Source organism: Episyrphus balteatus, chromosome 2 (genome assembly GCF_945859705.1).
Source record: "Episyrphus balteatus chromosome 2, idEpiBalt1.1, whole genome shotgun sequence".
NCBI lineage: Eukaryota > Metazoa > Arthropoda > Insecta > Diptera > Syrphidae > Episyrphus > Episyrphus balteatus.
The window spans coordinates 60490977-60509976 of NC_079135.1; the positions used below are offsets into that span (position 1 = coordinate 60490977).

The 19000-nt window shown below is 30.9% G+C and overlaps 1 protein-coding gene across 5 annotated transcripts in view; it reads left to right on the top strand.

Annotated features, from left to right (window-relative positions):
• LOC129912126 (proline dehydrogenase 1, mitochondrial) overlaps positions 1 to 19000 on the top strand; it is a 246369-nt gene that overhangs the window by 58964 nt on the left and 168405 nt on the right. For all 5 annotated transcript variants that reach the window (XM_055990248.1, XM_055990249.1, XM_055990252.1 and 2 more), the window contains one exon: positions 6522 to 6608. In XM_055990248.1, the coding sequence (XP_055846223.1) occupies positions 6522 to 6608 (87 nt within the window). The remainder of the gene's footprint in view (positions 1 to 6521; positions 6609 to 19000) is intronic.

Consider the following 19000-nt stretch of genomic DNA (forward strand, 5'->3'; position numbering starts at 1 on the left):
GTTTTTCATCATGTATAATTGTATAGCGTTGGGGTGGGGTCGAATAAAATCTTCAATTTTCGCTAGCCTATCACATATTGCATTATTAAGTTTGACCTGATGCTCAAATTATGACAAAATTAAAGCCAGGCAGTGAGGAATTGCGTCAAGTTCAGGATAATTTATTACGGGTGTAGGTGCCGTTTCGGCGTATGAGTTTACACTACTTTTCTTTGGAGACGTGTTTGAGACGATTATTTAATTTTTTAAATTACTAATAATAAAACCTTGTAAAATATGTGTCAAATTGCGTTCGTACACTAACCCCAACCCATGCGTGCACTTACTCCTATGTAGGAGAAAGTGTGCGCAATTTGACTTGCTTTAGTTTTTCATTATTTTTGTAATTAAAATGAAAAAATAATACAGTTTTTTTATGTAATGAGTAGCCAAAATATGCAGCTTTTCAATTTGATAAAGCTCTGTATTATAGCTTCTATATTTCGCTTGGAATCGTGCTTCAAAGTCGAAAGTGCGAACACTTACCCCGTTCGACTCTATTAGCTGTTAGAAGATTTTTTCTCAATTTAAACAAAGGTTTATAAGTGTCAAAATCATGGAGGTGGGAAATTTCGATGACCAAATTCTTAAAAAATCAACTTTGTTTTATGATAAAAATTTCGTGCTCAAATGTTCGCTTTAGCCATAATTTGTCGGTTCATGAACGGGCAGAGCACAAAAATGTATATTACTTAAATACCGCAAAACCCCAAAAATTAGTACTAGAAAAACGTTCCTCGAAATAGTGGTGATCTCTTCAAAACGACTTTAGGGGTCTAGAAATAGTATCAATGTGAATGATATATTATTATATTAAGATAGTGGGTCTCAAATAAATCAAATATAACTTTATTTCTTGGGGCAGAGACCGATTTCTACAAAAAAATGCTGATATGCACGTCCGAAACATTTAGGGCATAAGTAATTTTTTCTTTTGTTTTTTTTGGAACTTTTTTGATAAAGGTGTATATTACAGCCATACTTCGATAGGATACTGAGTTAAAAAACCTAAAAAATGCAAAATTATGAGAGTAAGACTACTTTATTTATTCAGATTCTAACAGCGTTCCCCGAAATGACGTTCCCGGAAATGACTGTTAATTGATGTGCGCTACTTAAAATGAAACTAAAACTAGCTTCTTACATACATTTTATATATTTATAGATAAAAATAAGCGTGGAATGGTAAATCTATATAAATTCAACTTTAAAAACTGCTTGCAAAACAATTTGTACATTAGTGAAATGTTGGTTTTATGCATTGTTTTTCTTGGGACAACTTTTATTAATGTAAAAAAATAACAAAACTTATTTTTTTTTGTAAGAGATGTACCAATTTATAAAAAGTATTGTGTTAATGTAGTATTTAGAAAAGAAATACTTAAAAATAATTGACTTTAATATGTTTTTAAGTCATTTGAATATCAGTTTTTGAGTTATGAACATGTCCGGGAACGCTGTTTTTGGGTGTACCTATTAGATGCAATAAAAAAGAAATTTAAACTTTTTTAACCGAGACAAATATGTTCGTAGATGCGTGCCTACTATTTTAATTGGTAAATGAGAAAAAAACTTGTTTTTTATCAAGTATTACTGAAATAAACTTAAAACTTAAAAAAAAAAACAGCTTAAAATGACCAATCGCATATTGGATGAATTGTGTGAAGTTGATCGGAAGCATCATTTTTATTGTATGGTTCCGTATATAGATATTTTGTTCAACTATGTGTTCAAATATGAGAAGAATTTATTTAAAAGAATTTTACATTACATTACATATTAATCTAATCCGAAGATAAATCTACGGACTAGACATACTACAGCTTCGGAAACTTAGTCCATTTGGCTGATACATCACAAGACATTTATACAACAGAGAAAGACAAAGAATAGAAAGAACAACAGAAACACATATAACACATAAGATGAGGGGTAGACATCGTTGACAATTGTCTCATCATATCGCACGGGTGGCTTCAGTTAAGCTGGCAATTTAGAAAAAAACTTCTAGCCGACCGACTGTGCCATGGCCACCTGCTTAAAAGAATATTTTTTCACTTCTAAAACCAATTTACTTTACTTTTATTGGTTTTCATTGACATCGACAAATAAAAGCATACTTTAAAAAGATAAACATGCGTTTTGTTGCTTATAAAGTTAGACGACCTGTTTAACGATAAAGTATACTTTAAGTTGTTCGAAAATATCAAGGAGTAGACTCTCGTTTTAAATTTGTTATTTAGAACCGACCTCCGCTTTAAAGTAGATTTAGAGTAGGGTTTAAATATTTGAAAATTTGCGCTAATTTGATTTTTTTTTTTTGAAAAAACAGTCGGATTCTATCACTATTAATTGAATGTTGTAATGCACTTTTTTAATAGTTTTAAGATGTTTTTTTTTTTACTTCTTGGATAATTGTGCCATGGTGAAACTTTAATAATTTGTATTTTGGAAATTAATAGTAAACTCAAGTGGCGAAAACCGCCGCAAACTATTTTTTTTTTTTCGTCTCTTTCAGGTACCAATCCGCTCTTTTTAAGGTGACCGTTTTTTCACGGAAGGACATTTTTCAAGATTGTGTAGCTTCTAGAGCATGCACTGTGATGTCTGATATATGAAATGGAAGGTTATATTTTCTCTTTGCAAAATAAAATCAAATCAAATTTATAAATGCTTTATGTAAAAAGATATTACGTATCAAAACAAAGACAATCTTTTTACCGTTGTCTCAAAAATGTGATTATGAAAATGATTGAAATTTTGCACAAATATAGTGCTGCCTATTATCTATGTTTCCTTTTAACTTGATTTATAAATCTATCAAAATGAAAAAGATATAAATAAAAAAACGGTCAAAATGGGTCTAAAACGGCCAAAAAATTTGGGGTTTAAAATAGTTTTTCCCATTATTCGGTAAAAAATCATTTTAGAATTCCAATTTTTTGCACACGTACTTGATCAATTGAACATTTTCGATTTTTCGCAAGCTTTCAAAAATTTATAAAAATAAAAAAAAAGCAATCAAAAATAACCCAAACAAAATAGCTGTTTTTCAAAAATTTGGGCCCTGGAAACAAATCTGTATCTGACCTCTTATTTTTGCTGGAAACAAATCCGTATCTAACCTCTAATTTTTGCTTGTTATCTTTCCAAGTAACTCAAGTTTTTGTAAAAAAAATTTACCTAGATATAATAACCACTTTGTCGAAGGTCTACCCCTTGCATTTTTTTTAACTTTTCATAACTCAGTATTTAATTTTTTGTATTTAGTTTTACTAATATTTCCAATTTTCTTACGAAAAACTTCAACTCTCTTTAACCTACCGTTACAAAAATAATTTGTTTTTACTATGTCATTTTATCCCTATTTACCTATATAACAATTGAATTATAAAAAAATCTTTTTTTTTGTTGTTCAGGGTTAGGCTCTCATTTTTCAAATAAGCTCACATATGGCAAACTTTTCCCTTTATTCTTTTGCTTACAGCGCTGAGTTTATCCTTCAGGCGTGCTCCTCTGAGTCTGTCCTACATATGAAGAACCAAAATTGCATGGTACTGCATATACTCCGGGGGGAAATTGATCTTTTGGTGATTTTAGGTAGCTTATCCATTCTATCGGTTACACCCTTTACATAAGGCAGGAGAGCTTTTTTGTTGAGTTGGCTGTCTTTCTCTTCCTGCGCTTTTCATTCGCTTCTAAAACTTCTTCCTACAAGTAAGCCTACAACAAAACTGTGCGCCACCACCGACGCGGCGCACACTGATCAAAATCTTAGTATGGACTATTAAGCATTCAACTTCGGGTATTTAACTATGATAAAACGCAAAAAAAGAAATATTTATATAATGTGTTGTATGTATATTTTATGGTTCTTAAAAAAATCGTGCCGGTTTTTTACATTCTTCGTGTTATATGGATTTTTGTACAGTTGACCCCCAATTTTTTTTTTTTTTTGATTTAGTTGTCCCTGCGAGTGCGGCTATTTAAATCAAATGTCTTTTGGGTTGCTAAAACCGAATCCGAAGTTCATTTCACCCCATCAGGGTTTCGGGATATACTCTAAAAATGGTTTGGGTGTGCGACTATGTTAAATGTATCGAAAGAAATATCACAAAAATTAGAATGAAAAACAGTCAATTTTTGTTCTGATTTACAGATTAAAAATCAGACTTAAAGGAAAAATTTTTGTGAAGAAACGGAAGGATCTATAAAGAAAGTAAAGTTAGTTTATTAGCTGCCTTGGCAACTTTGGTTGTTTTACGTGGTCTCTTCTGACCTGGCTGGGAGGATAGGCTGCCGTCTTCAGAATTAAAAGCAGAGTCGCTGGTATCCTCTGCTTCACTGGCAGTGTCTTCATCGCTGTTTGAGTCTTCTTCGGTCAGCTTCTTATTATTTCCGTAGCTTGGTTAGCTCTACGTTTTCATGGTGTTATCTTGCTTATTCTTTTCCTCCGGTTCTCCTTTTAAATTTGGCTGGATAAAACTTCCCAATGTTTTGTTTTGTCTCGGACCATATTCAGGTCGTTAATGATTTTTTTTAGGAGTTCCTCCAGGGCAATAAATGCTGTTTCGGTATTTAAAGGTTCACCCATTGCTAATTACTTTTATCACTTAAACTTATTGTTTATGATCCTGATTAAGTGCACACACAAAATTAAAAAAAAAAAATTCGCGCGAGTTATGGTGGGAGCGGTGCCGTTTAATAAAAAAAACAAAATTTTACTTGTTAACACATTGGACTCTTTATTGCAACTGACTTTATTTTTACATTTTTTCTAAGATTTTTATATCAACAATATATTCACATGATGAATAAGCAAATTGTATTTTATATTTGAAAGGTAAGCAAATTATTTGGAATGCAAAAAATGAAATATAATATGGATACAATTACAATTTAAATTAATAACAAAATATTGTGTGGGAATAAAAATGAAATATAATATTTATTATTTTGTGGGAACTAATGTTCTTTAGTTTGATGAACTTCTGTAGTACGTAACTGTGTACGTAACTCGCGCACATCAACCAGTGGCCTAACGGAGTGTCGCTGTTAATTAGGAATATGTTTTATTACCACAGCCTATTTCCGGGTAATCCTCTGTTGGTAGAAAAAAGGGTTTTTGGGGATTATGGTCGGTGGTTGTTTATTTTCAATATTTATCCGCGGCACGTCTGTGTGCGTTGAATGACTGGATTAAAACATAGGGCGCTTTCATAAATGCATGGTTGCGCAAGTCTGACGAATGCAGATCTTTCATTAATGCAAATGACAAATGTCAGGTGTTCATAAATGCAAAACGCAAATATTTGCAGCGCAAATGTGCAAATGAAAAAATTCTCTTGCGCAATGAATTTAAACTTAAAGAAAGAAGAAACATGACGTAAAAGATGATACAGCTTTTCTTTGTTTCTCAATTCTGTCAAAATATTAATTTTAAATTCCAAGTTCAAGTCAAAATAACAAAAATAGCCGCGAATTTCTCGGATATAATAAATTTGTAAATATTGACAGAAATGTTTAAAAACAAGTTTTTTTTCTTAAAGGATGGAATTAAGATAATATATTGTTATTTTGGAGAAGAGGCTGAATTGCAACTTAAAAATTTGACAAATAATGACGCAAATCAGAAAAAGTGTTGATAAATTCAAAGTAAAATACATGCGCAAATAGTTTTTCTGACATTAGTCTGATCGCAAATGACCGCATGTAAACAAAGCAACCATGCAATTATGAAAGCACCCATATGCATATTATGCATATCTACCCACTTGCCTACCTTATCCTTTACCTACCACAACAATGTCCCAAAAACTAAACGAATTCTAGTTCGAGTGTTCGAGATCAAGTTGAAAAAAAAAAAATACCCTATTCAAATTAGTGCATGATCTGAAAACACTTTGCAAAGTTTGTTTCTGTAGTACCTATGGTAAAATAGAATAATAGGTATTTATTAGGTATAGGAAAGAAATCTACATTTATAATAACTTTACTTCATAACGAAAAAAAGACAAAAAAAAACCTGACAAATGACCATATAATATATCATTTTTCCCCAAAAATGGATTAGGTAGGTACGAAGGCCTCTTAATCGAAAATCTGTCAACAATTATTGTGAAATAAGCTTTTAGAACCTTCAGCTCTTTTTTTGAAATAATATCAAAGAACACCTAAAGTTTATTTTTTGTTTGTTTGGCTTATAAAATCGATATAATCAAATTGCTTTAGGATTTCCAATACTAATCACTTCAATTATTAAGGAAAAAAATTGCAGTTGTAATAAATGTACTAAATATGTTATCAATCTACATTCTAAAAAAATCATTTTGAAAATTAAACTCATTCCCTCTCTAACCAATCTCATACTTTAATTATTATTATTTTTTTCATTTGTTGTAATAAATTGTTATGTATCACAAATACTATTTTCTTTTTTTCTTTTCAATACTTATACACATTTGATTTTCTGCTTTATTCAGGCTACGATCATTTGGCGTGAAACCAATTTTGGATTACTCAGTGGAAGAAGACATCTCCCAAGAAGAAGCAGAAAAGCGCGAAGTTGAGTAAGTTACTAACATTGTTTATTAGCCAGGTTTTATTGGTCCTCAGTAATTTACTGAGTAAAAATTGTATGCTGTAAACAACAACAAACAGCTTCTTTTATTTATTATTAATAATAATCCTTTACCGTTGAGGAGTCAAAAGTGTATAAGTACACTGAACCAAATCCTTTCGTAAATACAACGAAAAAATTCGTTGAGCCAACGAAAATTTAATTAATTTTCAGCCGATGAAAAATTTAATTGGCTCAACGAAATGGCGTTAACGAAGAACTTCATCAACTAACGAAAACTTTCGTATTTAAATGAAATTTTTCATAAAAATTTTTGATCGAGAATTAATGAATTTTTACATCACTTTACGAAATTTTTTCATCAATTAACGTAAACTTTCGTAAGCTAACGAATTGTTTGGTTAATTTTATGAATATTTTAATTAAATTACGAAAAAATATTCTTTAGTTAACGAAACTTTTCGTTGTATTAATTATTCTTTTAGTAGATTATACTTACTTTATTTTCGTAATCCTACGAATTTTTTCGTAAGCCTACGAAGTTTGTCTTCCCTAAAATTTGGAATTAAAAGCTGAAATTCAAAAAAAGTGGAGCGGAGCGAACATTTTTTATCATTAAAAACAAAAACATTTGTTATTTTGAACTTGAATTTTTGGATTTTTAATCATGGAATAAAAAAATTAAATTAAATACACAGAAACATTTCAATAAAATAGGTATCTTCGTCTCCTTCAAAGAATTCCTTTCTTGACCTTTAGAAACGTTTTTTTGGGTCGGGATTAAGTACCCACCCATAAGGTACATTGGAATGACATCGTTGGAATCTGAAAGGAAACAGCAATAGAAAAACAAAACAAAAATTTAGAATATTTTAAGAAACAATTTTTTTTTTTTTTTAATATAAGAATCAATAATAATCGAATTTTACTTACTTTCTTATAACTCATCGATCATCAATTCAGATTGATTCGCACAATTAGAATAATTATTGAAAATAATTGAATAATTATGGAAAATAATTGTATATCTTACCTTTACTAGGTACTCAAGTTTAAACTTTTTCAGCATACAATATTTTTACTTGCGATATTTTTATTTATTCCGCGTCTTCGCACTTTCGGGGTTGAATATTATCTGTGAGATCTGAGATGTGACTTCGAATACCAGTAATGCACACATGAAACGAAAATAAAGCGTGCTCTGTGTGCCTCTTTTTCGCAATTATTTATTTTTGTATTGTATGTATGTATGTATTTTTTCATAAGCTGATGTAAAATTTCATTAGTCTATGAAGAATTTTCATAAGCCAATAATTTATTTTCATAAATTAATGAAGATTTTCGTTAGTTAATGTTGAATTTCATAAGTTGATCAATTTTTTCGTTATTTAGTTAAAATTTTGATAAAGTAATGAACAAATTCGTATTATTTTTCTTTTCATTAAAATGTATTTTTGGACTCTAAAATGGGAGAAAAAGTGTATGAAACGTTTTCATTAAGTGATGAAGGTTTTCATATTACGAAAAATTACATATTTTCGTTGAGCCAACGAAAGTTTCATTGGGCCAACGAAAATGTAGTGTATGAAACGATTTTCGTAATTTTACGAAAGGAGATGGGGCAAAATTATATGGGACCTGGGCATGAGCGTACATTAATGAGACTAGTCTCAAAATGCAGCTGGAGGTAAGTATGTTCAATCTATGAATTTTTTTTTCAAATCGTAAGTCAGGGTCTTGAGATGCAAGGCTCCAAAGTTCGTTCTATTAACCTTTACTTGTCCCTTTTACATGCAAATATCATGAGAGCTACAAGAGGTATATTGATGTTTTTGATGTCAAATGAAAGGTTGTTAAATAGTATATAGTTAAAGACTTACCTTTTAAACAATATAAAATACATACATATTACACAAAACGAAAAAAAAAAATCGAGTAATGTTCGAAATTAATGGCATTTATTTTCAAATTAAATATGCTTGCAATCGACACGTACGCATGGTGTAGTTATAAAACTGTTTTAATTTTGTAGAATGCGATTACAACCGGTTTAGAAGCTTGTTTATCTGACCAAATTATGTTATGTGGGGAAAACCAATCGGTTAATACACTTTTCAAAAAACTTGGGAGATCACTTATAGAAAAGAAACGAATAAGATTTTGTTATTGTAAAGAACAATTTTATTAGAACATTGGTTTATTGAATTTAATTCCATTTTAATTAATTTCAAAGAACTTATCAGTTTATTATAGTTTCAAAAAGTTCCAAGAAATAGATTTTAAACTAAAACTATGATAAGAGTGGATTTATCGAAAATCTTCTTTAGTATGTATTTTGTAATCTAGTTTATGTAAACAAGAGTGTAGCCCAGAGTTCATCACAAGAAATTATAGTTTTTGTTTCTCTCTAACATAATTTGGTCGAATAAACAAGCTTCTAATCCGCATTGTAAAAAATTCAAATAGTTTTATAATTTTAATTATACCTGCGTGTTGATTGCAAGCATATATAAATTGAAAATAAATAAATATTTTGAACAAAAATCGATTTTTTTAAATAACATTTTACTTTTCTTTATTTGTTCGCCGTTTCTTTGTTTTGTGTAATATTTTTTTTATATTGTTTAAAAGGCACTAAAACAACCTTTCATTTGACATCAAAAACATCAATAAAACACTTGTAGTTCTCATGATATTTGCATATAAAAGGGACAAGTAAGGGTTATCAGAACGAACTTTGGAGCCTTGTATCTCAAGACCCTGACTTACGATTTGAAAAAAAAATTCATAGATTGAATATACTAACCTTCAGCTTCATTTTGAGACTAGTCTCATTAATGTACGCTCATGGCCCAAAAACGCCCCATCTCCTTTATTATTTTCAGTGTAGTTTAGAAACAAACTTTCTCTGTAAACCAACAAATAAAAAACTTTTATTTATCCTTAGCAATCCTTTGTTTTTGTTTTCCGTGCTAAATTTTACTGTGCTAAGTACTGAGATACCAATAAAACACATAGCCGTGTATGATATATTTAATATCCAGTGCATTTAAATTCTGACTCTACTGTCTGTGTCACCCCAATTTTTTGTTCTTGCACGGTACAGAAATAATCAAAAACCAATATATTGATGTGCCTATTGTTTAAGTACGTACCTATCCATTATCTCGGTTTCTGAAAAAATTGCAATCAAATAAATATAACTGCAAATTCAAAATGTTTTAAATTTGTATTGCCTGATTACTGGGCAATTTATTACCAATTTTTAAAGTTGTTTCAAAGCTTGCCGATTATTTGATTACAGAAATGTTTTTGTTGAGATTTCTTCTGTCCTTCTTTTTTAAAAGAAATTTTAAGTTTAGCTATTTTCAACACTTTTAATAAAGTTCTGTAATATACTTACCCCTGTATTTATAAACGTTGTATAACTTTATCCAACCATTTAAATTTGGAAAATTTGATCAAAAACCTTGTTTATTGTTGTCTTATAGCCAGTGGCGGATCTAGAGGAGGGGGGGAGGGGGGCTCGTGGGGTCATGACCCTTTCGAACCCAGCGTTACTCTCATGTAACATTAAAAATATTTCATTAAATAATTTTTTAGGTTTCAATGGCTTCATTGAAAGATAATAATGTCTAGTTACAGGATTAATTTAATTTTTTTTTATCGAAAAAGGGACAGAATTCACTTTTTTTTTGCTAAAAGTTTTCTTTTTTTTTATTTTCATAATTTTGAAAAAGAAGAAGTTGTATACATTATTATAATATAAAACATTATTTTCTCAGTTGTCTGGCTTTTTTTTGTGGTCATAGACAGTGAATGTAACATACATGTAACAAAAGAGTAACACATTAGTTTTGCTATTTATTATTTTGGAAAATAACTTTTTGTAATTCTCAGTTGTAATGTGTTTGACTGAACAAATTTTTTTAATATTGATATTCATAGCTTGGGTTCGTATTAAACATACATATAATTATACTATTTTTACAGAAAAAAACATATAATTATACTATTTTTACAGAAAAAAACATTTATGGTTTGCTGTTTCTGCAAAAAAATAATGATGCTGAAAACATCGCTTCGCAATCGAAGCAATGAAATACAGTATGGTCAGCTTTGATTCAATTTTGCAAAAAATACGTTTAAAATTATGGTCTTCCACGCAAAATCATTCCGAAAAACAGTTAAATCAAAGTGGTTTCCTTTTATTTAACTAGACTATTTTATCAAGTTTTACACAGTTTAGAACGGTTATTAACTCATAACTTTGTTTAAAATGAAAGCCTCAATAATTTCAACAGTTTTATTTAAACAAAAGCTTTGATTGTATTCATTAAAAATTAAATACAGAAAAATTAATTTTTTGGATCAAGAAAAGTACCTATATACCAATTTTTTTTTAATCAATTTTTCGAAAACGGGACATTTTTTTCGTTTAAGACCGTGTGTGAATTTGCTTACCTAAATATTTAGCCAAGGATAAGTTTTTGATATTTGTATCTATGTCTGTTGAATAAAGAATTAATCTTGGGCTTTATTTAGGTGTGAGAATTGGGATACATTTTTGAAGTGGCTAAATTAATATTTTCTAAGTTGCAAAACAAAAGAATTAATGGTGTTTAAAACATTTATAAATATTCACAATTTACAAACTTCCACCAAGCGTTGACCTGTGAATTTTATTTTTGCGTTTATATTCTTTTAAATTTTTTTTCATCATCAATAAAAGCTGTGTTTTATTTTCCTCGTGATCCAGATCAGATCATTGTATTTATTTGCGAAACAATACCAAACAAAATCCTGCTTTTGTTGTAAAGCTAATAGTCGGAGAGGCGACCGTCGAGTTACTTAGCTCATAAGGTTAGAGCTTCTTAAAATTAGTGTCAAATGAAAGATAAGTTGATACTGAAAATAAAAAAATAGGATTGCCACTTCTAAAATGGGAACTTCCATGTGGCAACCCTATTTTAAAGGAAAAATTGTCACATAACTAATACATTCATATCTTTGTTGTTTGGACAGATAAAAAAAAATTGAAATGTCAAACGAAAGGCAAAATAGTAACAAAAAATAATAAAATAGTACAAAGAATTTAACCCTACAAATGTGACAACCCCATCCAAATGAAAACAACACTGATAAAAATCTTCTTTGAACAAAACAGTATTACTTTTTATGCACTAGAAAGCTAAACTATACACCATATTTTAGATAATACTCTCTTCTATCTAAAAAATGTCAGGTGCCACCTCGCAAATGCAGACAAGTACTCGGCAACCCTACTCAAATGCTAAAAACCGCAAAAATCACTTGTTTTTTGGCCAAAGTGTATAATATTTGATAGAGTTAAAGGCTGTAAAATACATCATGTTTAGCTTAGACTCTCTTCTATCTAAAAAATGTCGGGTGCCACCTCGCAAATGCAGACAAGTACTCGGCAACCCTATCAAAATGCTATAAACACTAAAATCACTTGTTTTTTGGCCAAAGTGTGTAATATTTGATAGAGTTAAAGGCTATAAAATACATCACGTTTAGATAAGACTCTCCTCTAACTAAAAAATGTCGGGTGCCACCCCGCAAATGCACACAAGTACTCGGCAACCCTATCCAAATGCTAAAAAACACTAAAATCACTTGTTTTTATGCCAAAGTGTATATAATTTGATAGAGTTAAAGGCTATAAAATACATAATATTTTAGCTAAGACCCTCTTCTATGTAAAAAATGTCGGGTGCCATCTCGCAAATGCAGACAAGTACTCAGCAACCCTACTCAAATGCTAAAAAACGCAAAAATCAGTTGAGTATGGTTGCCGAGTATTTGTGTGCATTTGCGGGGTGGCACCCGACATTTTTAGATAGAAGAGAGTCTAAGCTAAACATGATGTATTTTATAGCCTTTAACTCTACCTATCAAATATTATACACTTTGGCCAAAAAACAAGTGATTTTTGCGGTTTTTAGCATTTGAGTAGGGTTGCCGAGTACTTGTCTGCATTTGCGAGTTGGCACCCAACATTTTTTTAGATAGAAGAGAGTCTAAGCTAAACATGATGTATTTTATAGCCTTTAACTCTATCAAATATAATACACTTTGGCCAAAAAAAGTGATTTTTGCGCTTTTTAGCATTTGAGTACGGTTGCAGAGTACTTGTCTGTATTTTCGAAGTGGTACCCGACATTTTTAAGATAGAAGAGAGTCTTAGCTAAAATATTTATTATGTATTTTATAGCCTTTAACATTTAACTCTATCAAATATTATACACTTTGACCTAAAAACAAGTGATTTTAGTGCTTTTTAGCATTTGGATAGGGTTGCCGAGTATTTGTCTGCATTTGCGTGGTGGCACCCTACATTTTTTAGAAAGAAGAGAGTCTAAGCTAAACATGATATATTTTATAGCCGTTAACTCTATCAAATATTATACACTTTGGCCAAAAAACAAGTGATTTTTGCGGTTTTTAGCATTTGAGTAGGGTTGCCGAGTACTATCTGCATTTTTTAGATAGAACAGAGTCTAAGCTAAACATGATGTATTTTAAAGCCTTTAACTCCATCAAATATTACACACTTTGGCCAAAAAACAAGTGATTTTAGTGTTTATAGCATTTGGATAGGGTTGCCGAGTACTTGTCTGCATTTGCGAGGTGGCACCCGACATTTTTTAGATAGAAGAGAGTCTAAGCTAAACATGATGTATTTTACAGCCTTTAACTCTATCAAATATTATACACTTTGGCCAAAAAACAAGTGATTTTAGTGTTTTTTAGCATTTGGATAGGGTTGCCGAGTACTTGTTTGCATTTGCGAGGTGGCACCCGACATTTTTTTAGATAGAAGAGAGTATTATCTAAAATATGGTGTATAGTTTAGCTTTCTTGTGCATAAAAAGTTATACTGTTTTGTTCAAAGAAGATTTTTATCAGTGTTGTTTTCATTTGGATGGGGTTGCCACATTTGTAGGGTTACGTTCTTTATACTATTCTATTATTTTTTGTTACTATTTTGAGTTTCGTTTGACATTTCAAAATTTTTTTTATCTGGCCAAACAACAAAGATATGAATGTATTAGTTATGTGACAATTTTTCCTTTAAAATAGGGTTGCCACATGGAAGTTCCCATTTTAGAAGTGGCAATCCTATTTTTTTATTTTCAGTATCAACTTATCTTTCATTTGACACTAATTTTAACCTCTAACCTTATGAGCCAAGTAACTCGACGCACGGTCGCCGCTTGGACTATAATAAAATAAATTATCTGATCTGGATCACGAGAAAAATAAAACACAGCTAAAGTGAAATACATTGCAAAATATTAATTTTTCCTAATACATACTCATAATGTTGCATTACTTTCCCAATTTACTTTCGTTATTTTCCGTTTTTGATTATTTATTAAAAAAAATTACGTTAATCCTTCTGCAAACAATTTATCATCTGAAGAAACAAATTTTACAGAGTCCCAGAGAAGGGTAAATGTTTTACCTATATACCAATTTTTTTTTAATCAATTTTTCGAAAACGGGACATTTTTTTCGTTTAAGACCGTGTGTGAATTTGCTTACCTAAATATTTAGCCAAGGATAAGTTTTTGATATTTGTATCTATGTCTGTTGAATAAAGAATTAATCTTGGGCTTTATTTAGGTGTGAGAATTGGGATACATTTTTGAAGTGGCTAAATTAATATTTTCTTAGTTGCAAAACAAAAGAATTAATGGTGTTTAAAACATTTATAAATATTCACAATTTACAAACTTCCACCAAGCGTTGACCTGTGAATTTTATTTTTGCGTTTATATTCTTTTAAATTTTTTTTCATCATCAATAAAAGCTGTGTTTTATTTTCCTCGTGATCCAGATCAGATCATTGTATTTATTTGCGAAACAATACCAAACAAAATCCTGCTTTTGTTGTAAAGCTAATAGTCGGAGAGGCGACCGTCGAGTTACTTAGCTCATAAGGTTAGAGCTTCTTAAAATTAGTGTCAAATGAAAGATAAGTTGATACTGAAAATAAAAAAATAGGATTGCCACTTCTAAAATGGGAACTTCCATGTGGCAACCCTATTTTAAAGGAAAAATTGTCACATAACTAATACATTCATATCTTTGTTGTTTGGACAGATAAAAAAAAATTGAAATGTCAAACGAAAGGCAAAATAGTAACAAAAAATAATAAAATAGTACAAAGAATTTAACCCTACAAATGTGACAACCCCATCCAAATGAAAACAACACTGATAAAAATCTTCTTTGAACAAAACAGTATTACTTTTTATGCACTAGAAAGCTAAACTATACACCATATTTTAGATAATACTCTCTTCTATCTAAAAAATGTCAGGTGCCACCTCGCAAATGCAGACAAGTACTCGGCAACCCTACTCAAATGCTAAAAACCGCAAAAATCACTTGTTTTTTGGCCAAAGTGTATAATATTTGATAGAGTTAAAGGCTGTAAAATACATCATGTTTAGCTTAGACTCTCTTCTATCTAAAAAATGTCGGGTGCCACCTCGCAAATGCAGACAAGTACTCGGCAACCCTATCAAAATGCTATAAACACTAAAATCACTTGTTTTTTGGCCAAAGTGTATAATATTTGATAGAGTTAAAGGCTATAAAATACATCACGTTTAGATAAGACTCTCCTCTAACTAAAAAATGTCGGGTGCCACCCCGCAAATGCACACAAGTACTCGGCAACCCTATCCAAATGCTAAAAAACACTAAAATCACTTGTTTTTATGCCAAAGTGTATATAATTTGATAGAGTTAAAGGCTATAAAATACATAATATTTTAGCTAAGACCCTCTTCTATGTAAAAAATGTCGGGTGCCATCTCGCAAATGCAGACAAGTACTCAGCAACCCTACTCAAATGCTAAAAAACGCAAAAATCAGTTGAGTATGGTTGCCGAGTATTTGTGTGCATTTGCGGGGTGGCACCCGACATTTTTAGATAGAAGAGAGTCTAAGCTAAACATGATGTATTTTATAGCCTTTAACTCTACCTATCAAATATTATACACTTTGGCCAAAAAACAAGTGATTTTTGCGGTTTTTAGCATTTGAGTAGGGTTGCCGAGTACTTGTCTGCATTTGCGAGTTGGCACCCAACATTTTTTTAGATAGAAGAGAGTCTAAGCTAAACATGATGTATTTTATAGCCTTTAACTCTATCAAATATAATACACTTTGGCCAAAAAAAGTGATTTTTGCGCTTTTTAGCATTTGAGTACGGTTGCAGAGTACTTGTCTGTATTTTCGAAGTGGTACCCGACATTTTTAAGATAGAAGAGAGTCTTAGCTAAAATATTTATTATGTATTTTATAGCCTTTAACATTTAACTCTATCAAATATTATACACTTTGACCTAAAAACAAGTGATTTTAGTGCTTTTTAGCATTTGGATAGGGTTGCCGAGTATTTGTCTGCATTTGCGTGGTGGCACCCTACATTTTTTAGAAAGAAGAGAGTCTAAGCTAAACATGATATATTTTATAGCCGTTAACTCTATCAAATATTATACACTTTGGCCAAAAAACAAGTGATTTTTGCGGTTTTTAGCATTTGAGTAGGGTTGCCGAGTACTATCTGCATTTTTTAGATAGAACAGAGTCTAAGCTAAACATGATGTATTTTAAAGCCTTTAACTCCATCAAATATTACACACTTTGGCCAAAAAACAAGTGATTTTAGTGTTTATAGCATTTGGATAGGGTTGCCGAGTACTTGTCTGCATTTGCGAGGTGGCACCCGACATTTTTTAGATAGAAGAGAGTCTAAGCTTAACATGATGTATTTTACAGCCTTTAACTCTATCAAATATTTTACACTTTGGCCAAAAAACAAGTGATTTTAGTGTTTATAGCATTTGGATAGGGTTGCCGAGTACTTGTCTGCATTTGCGAGGTGGCACCCGACATTTTTTAGATAGAAGAGAGTCTAAGCTAAACATGATGTATTTTACAGCCTTTAACTCTATCAAATATTATACACTTTGGCCAAAAAACAAGTGATTTTAGTGTTTTTTAGCATTTGGATAGGGTTGCCGAGTACTTGTTTGCATTTGCGAGGTGGCACCCGACATTTTTTTAGGTAGAAGAGAGTATTATCTAAAATATGGTGTATAGTTTAGCTTTCTTGTGCATAAAAAGTTATACTGTTTTGTTCAAAGAAGATTTTTATCAGTGTTGTTTTCATTTGGATGGGGTTGCCACATTTGTAGGGTTACGTTCTTTATACTATTCTATTATTTTTTGTTACTATTTTGAGTTTCGTTTGACATTTCAAAATTTTTTTTATCTGGCCAAACAACAAAGATATGAATGTATTAGTTATGTGACAATTTTTCCTTTAAAATAGGGTTGCCACATGGAAGTTCCCATTTTAGAAGTGGCAATCCTATTTTTTTATTTTCAGTATCAACTTATCTTTCATTTGACACTAATTTTAACCTCTAACCTTATGAGCCAAGTAACTCGACGCACGGTCGCCGCTTGGACTATAATAAAATAAATTATCTGATCTGGATCACGAGGAAAATAAAACACAGCTAAAGTGAAATACATTGCAAAATATTAATTTTTCCTAATACATACTCATAATGTTGCATTACTTTCCCAATTTACTTTCGTTATTTTCCGTTTTTGATTATTTATTAAAAAAAATTACGTTAATCCTTCTGCAAACAATTTATCATCTGAAGAAACAAATTTTACAGAGTCCCAGAGAAGGGTAAATGTTTTACCTATATACCAATTTTTTTTTAATCAATTTTTCGAAAACGGGACATTTTTTTCGTTTAAGACCGTGTGTGAATTTGCTTACCTAAATATTTAGCCAAGGATAAGTTTTTGATATTTGTATCTATGTCTGTTGAATAAAGAATTAATCTTGGGCTTTATTTAGGTGTGAGAATTGGGATACATTTTTGAAGTGGCTAAATTAATATTTTCTTAGTTGCAAAACAAAAGAATTAATGGTGTTTAAAACATTTATAAATATTCACAATTTACAAACTTCCACCAAGCGTTGACCTGTGAATTTTATTTTTGCGTTTATATTCTTTTAAATTTTTTTTCATCATCAATAAAAGCTGTGTTTTATTTTCCTCGTGATCCAGATCAGATCATTGTATTTATTTGCGAAACAATACCAAACAAAATCCTGCTTTTGTTGTAAAGCTAATAGTCGGAGAGGCGACCGTCGAGTTACTTAGCTCATAAGGTTAGAGCTTCTTAAAATTAGTGTCAAATGAAAGATAAGTTGATACTGAAAATAAAAAAATAGGATTGCCACTTCTAAAATGGGAACTTCCATGTGGCAACCCTATTTTAAAGGAAAAATTGTCACATAACTAATACATTCATATCTTTGTTGTTTGGACAGATAAAAAAAAATTGAAATGTCAAACGAAAGGCAAAATAGTAACAAAAAATAATAAAATAGTACAAAGAATTTAACCCTACAAATGTGACAACCCCATCCAAATGAAAACAACACTGATAAAAATCTTCTTTGAACAAAACAGTATTACTTTTTATGCACTAGAAAGCTAAACTATACACCATATTTTAGATAATACTCTCTTCTATCTAAAAAATGTCAGGTGCCACCTCGCAAATGCAGACAAGTACTCGGCAACCCTACTCAAATGCTAAAAACCGCAAAAATCACTTGTTTTTTGGCCAAAGTGTATAATATTTGATAGAGTTAAAGGCTGTAAAATACATCATGTTTAGCTTAGACTCTCTTCTATCTAAAAAATGTCGGGTGCCACCTCGCAAATGCAGACAAGTACTCGGCAACCCTATCAAAATGCTATAAACACTAAAATCACTTGTTTTTTGGCCAAAGTGTATAATATTTGATAGAGTTAAAGGCTATAAAATACATCACGTTTAGATAAGACTCTCCTCTAACTAAAAAATGTCGGGTGCCACCCCGCAAATGCACACAAGTACTCGGCAACCCTATCCAAATGCTAAAAAAAACACTAAAATCACTTGTTTTTATGCCAAAGTGTATATAATTTGATAGAGTTAAAGGCTATAAAATACATAATATTTTAGCTAAGACCCTCTTCTATGTAAAAAATGTCGGGTGCCATCTCGCAAATGCAGACAAGTACTCAGCAACCCTACTCAAATGCTAAAAAACGCAAAAATCAGTTGAGTATGGTTGCCGAGTATTTGTGTGCATTTGCGGGGTGGCACCCGACATTTTTAGATAGAAGAGAGTCTAAGCTAAACATGATGTATTTTATAGCCTTTAACTCTACCTATCAAATATTATACACTTTGGCCAAAAAACAAGTGATTTTTGCGGTTTTTAGCATTTGAGTAGGGTTGCCGAGTACTTGTCTG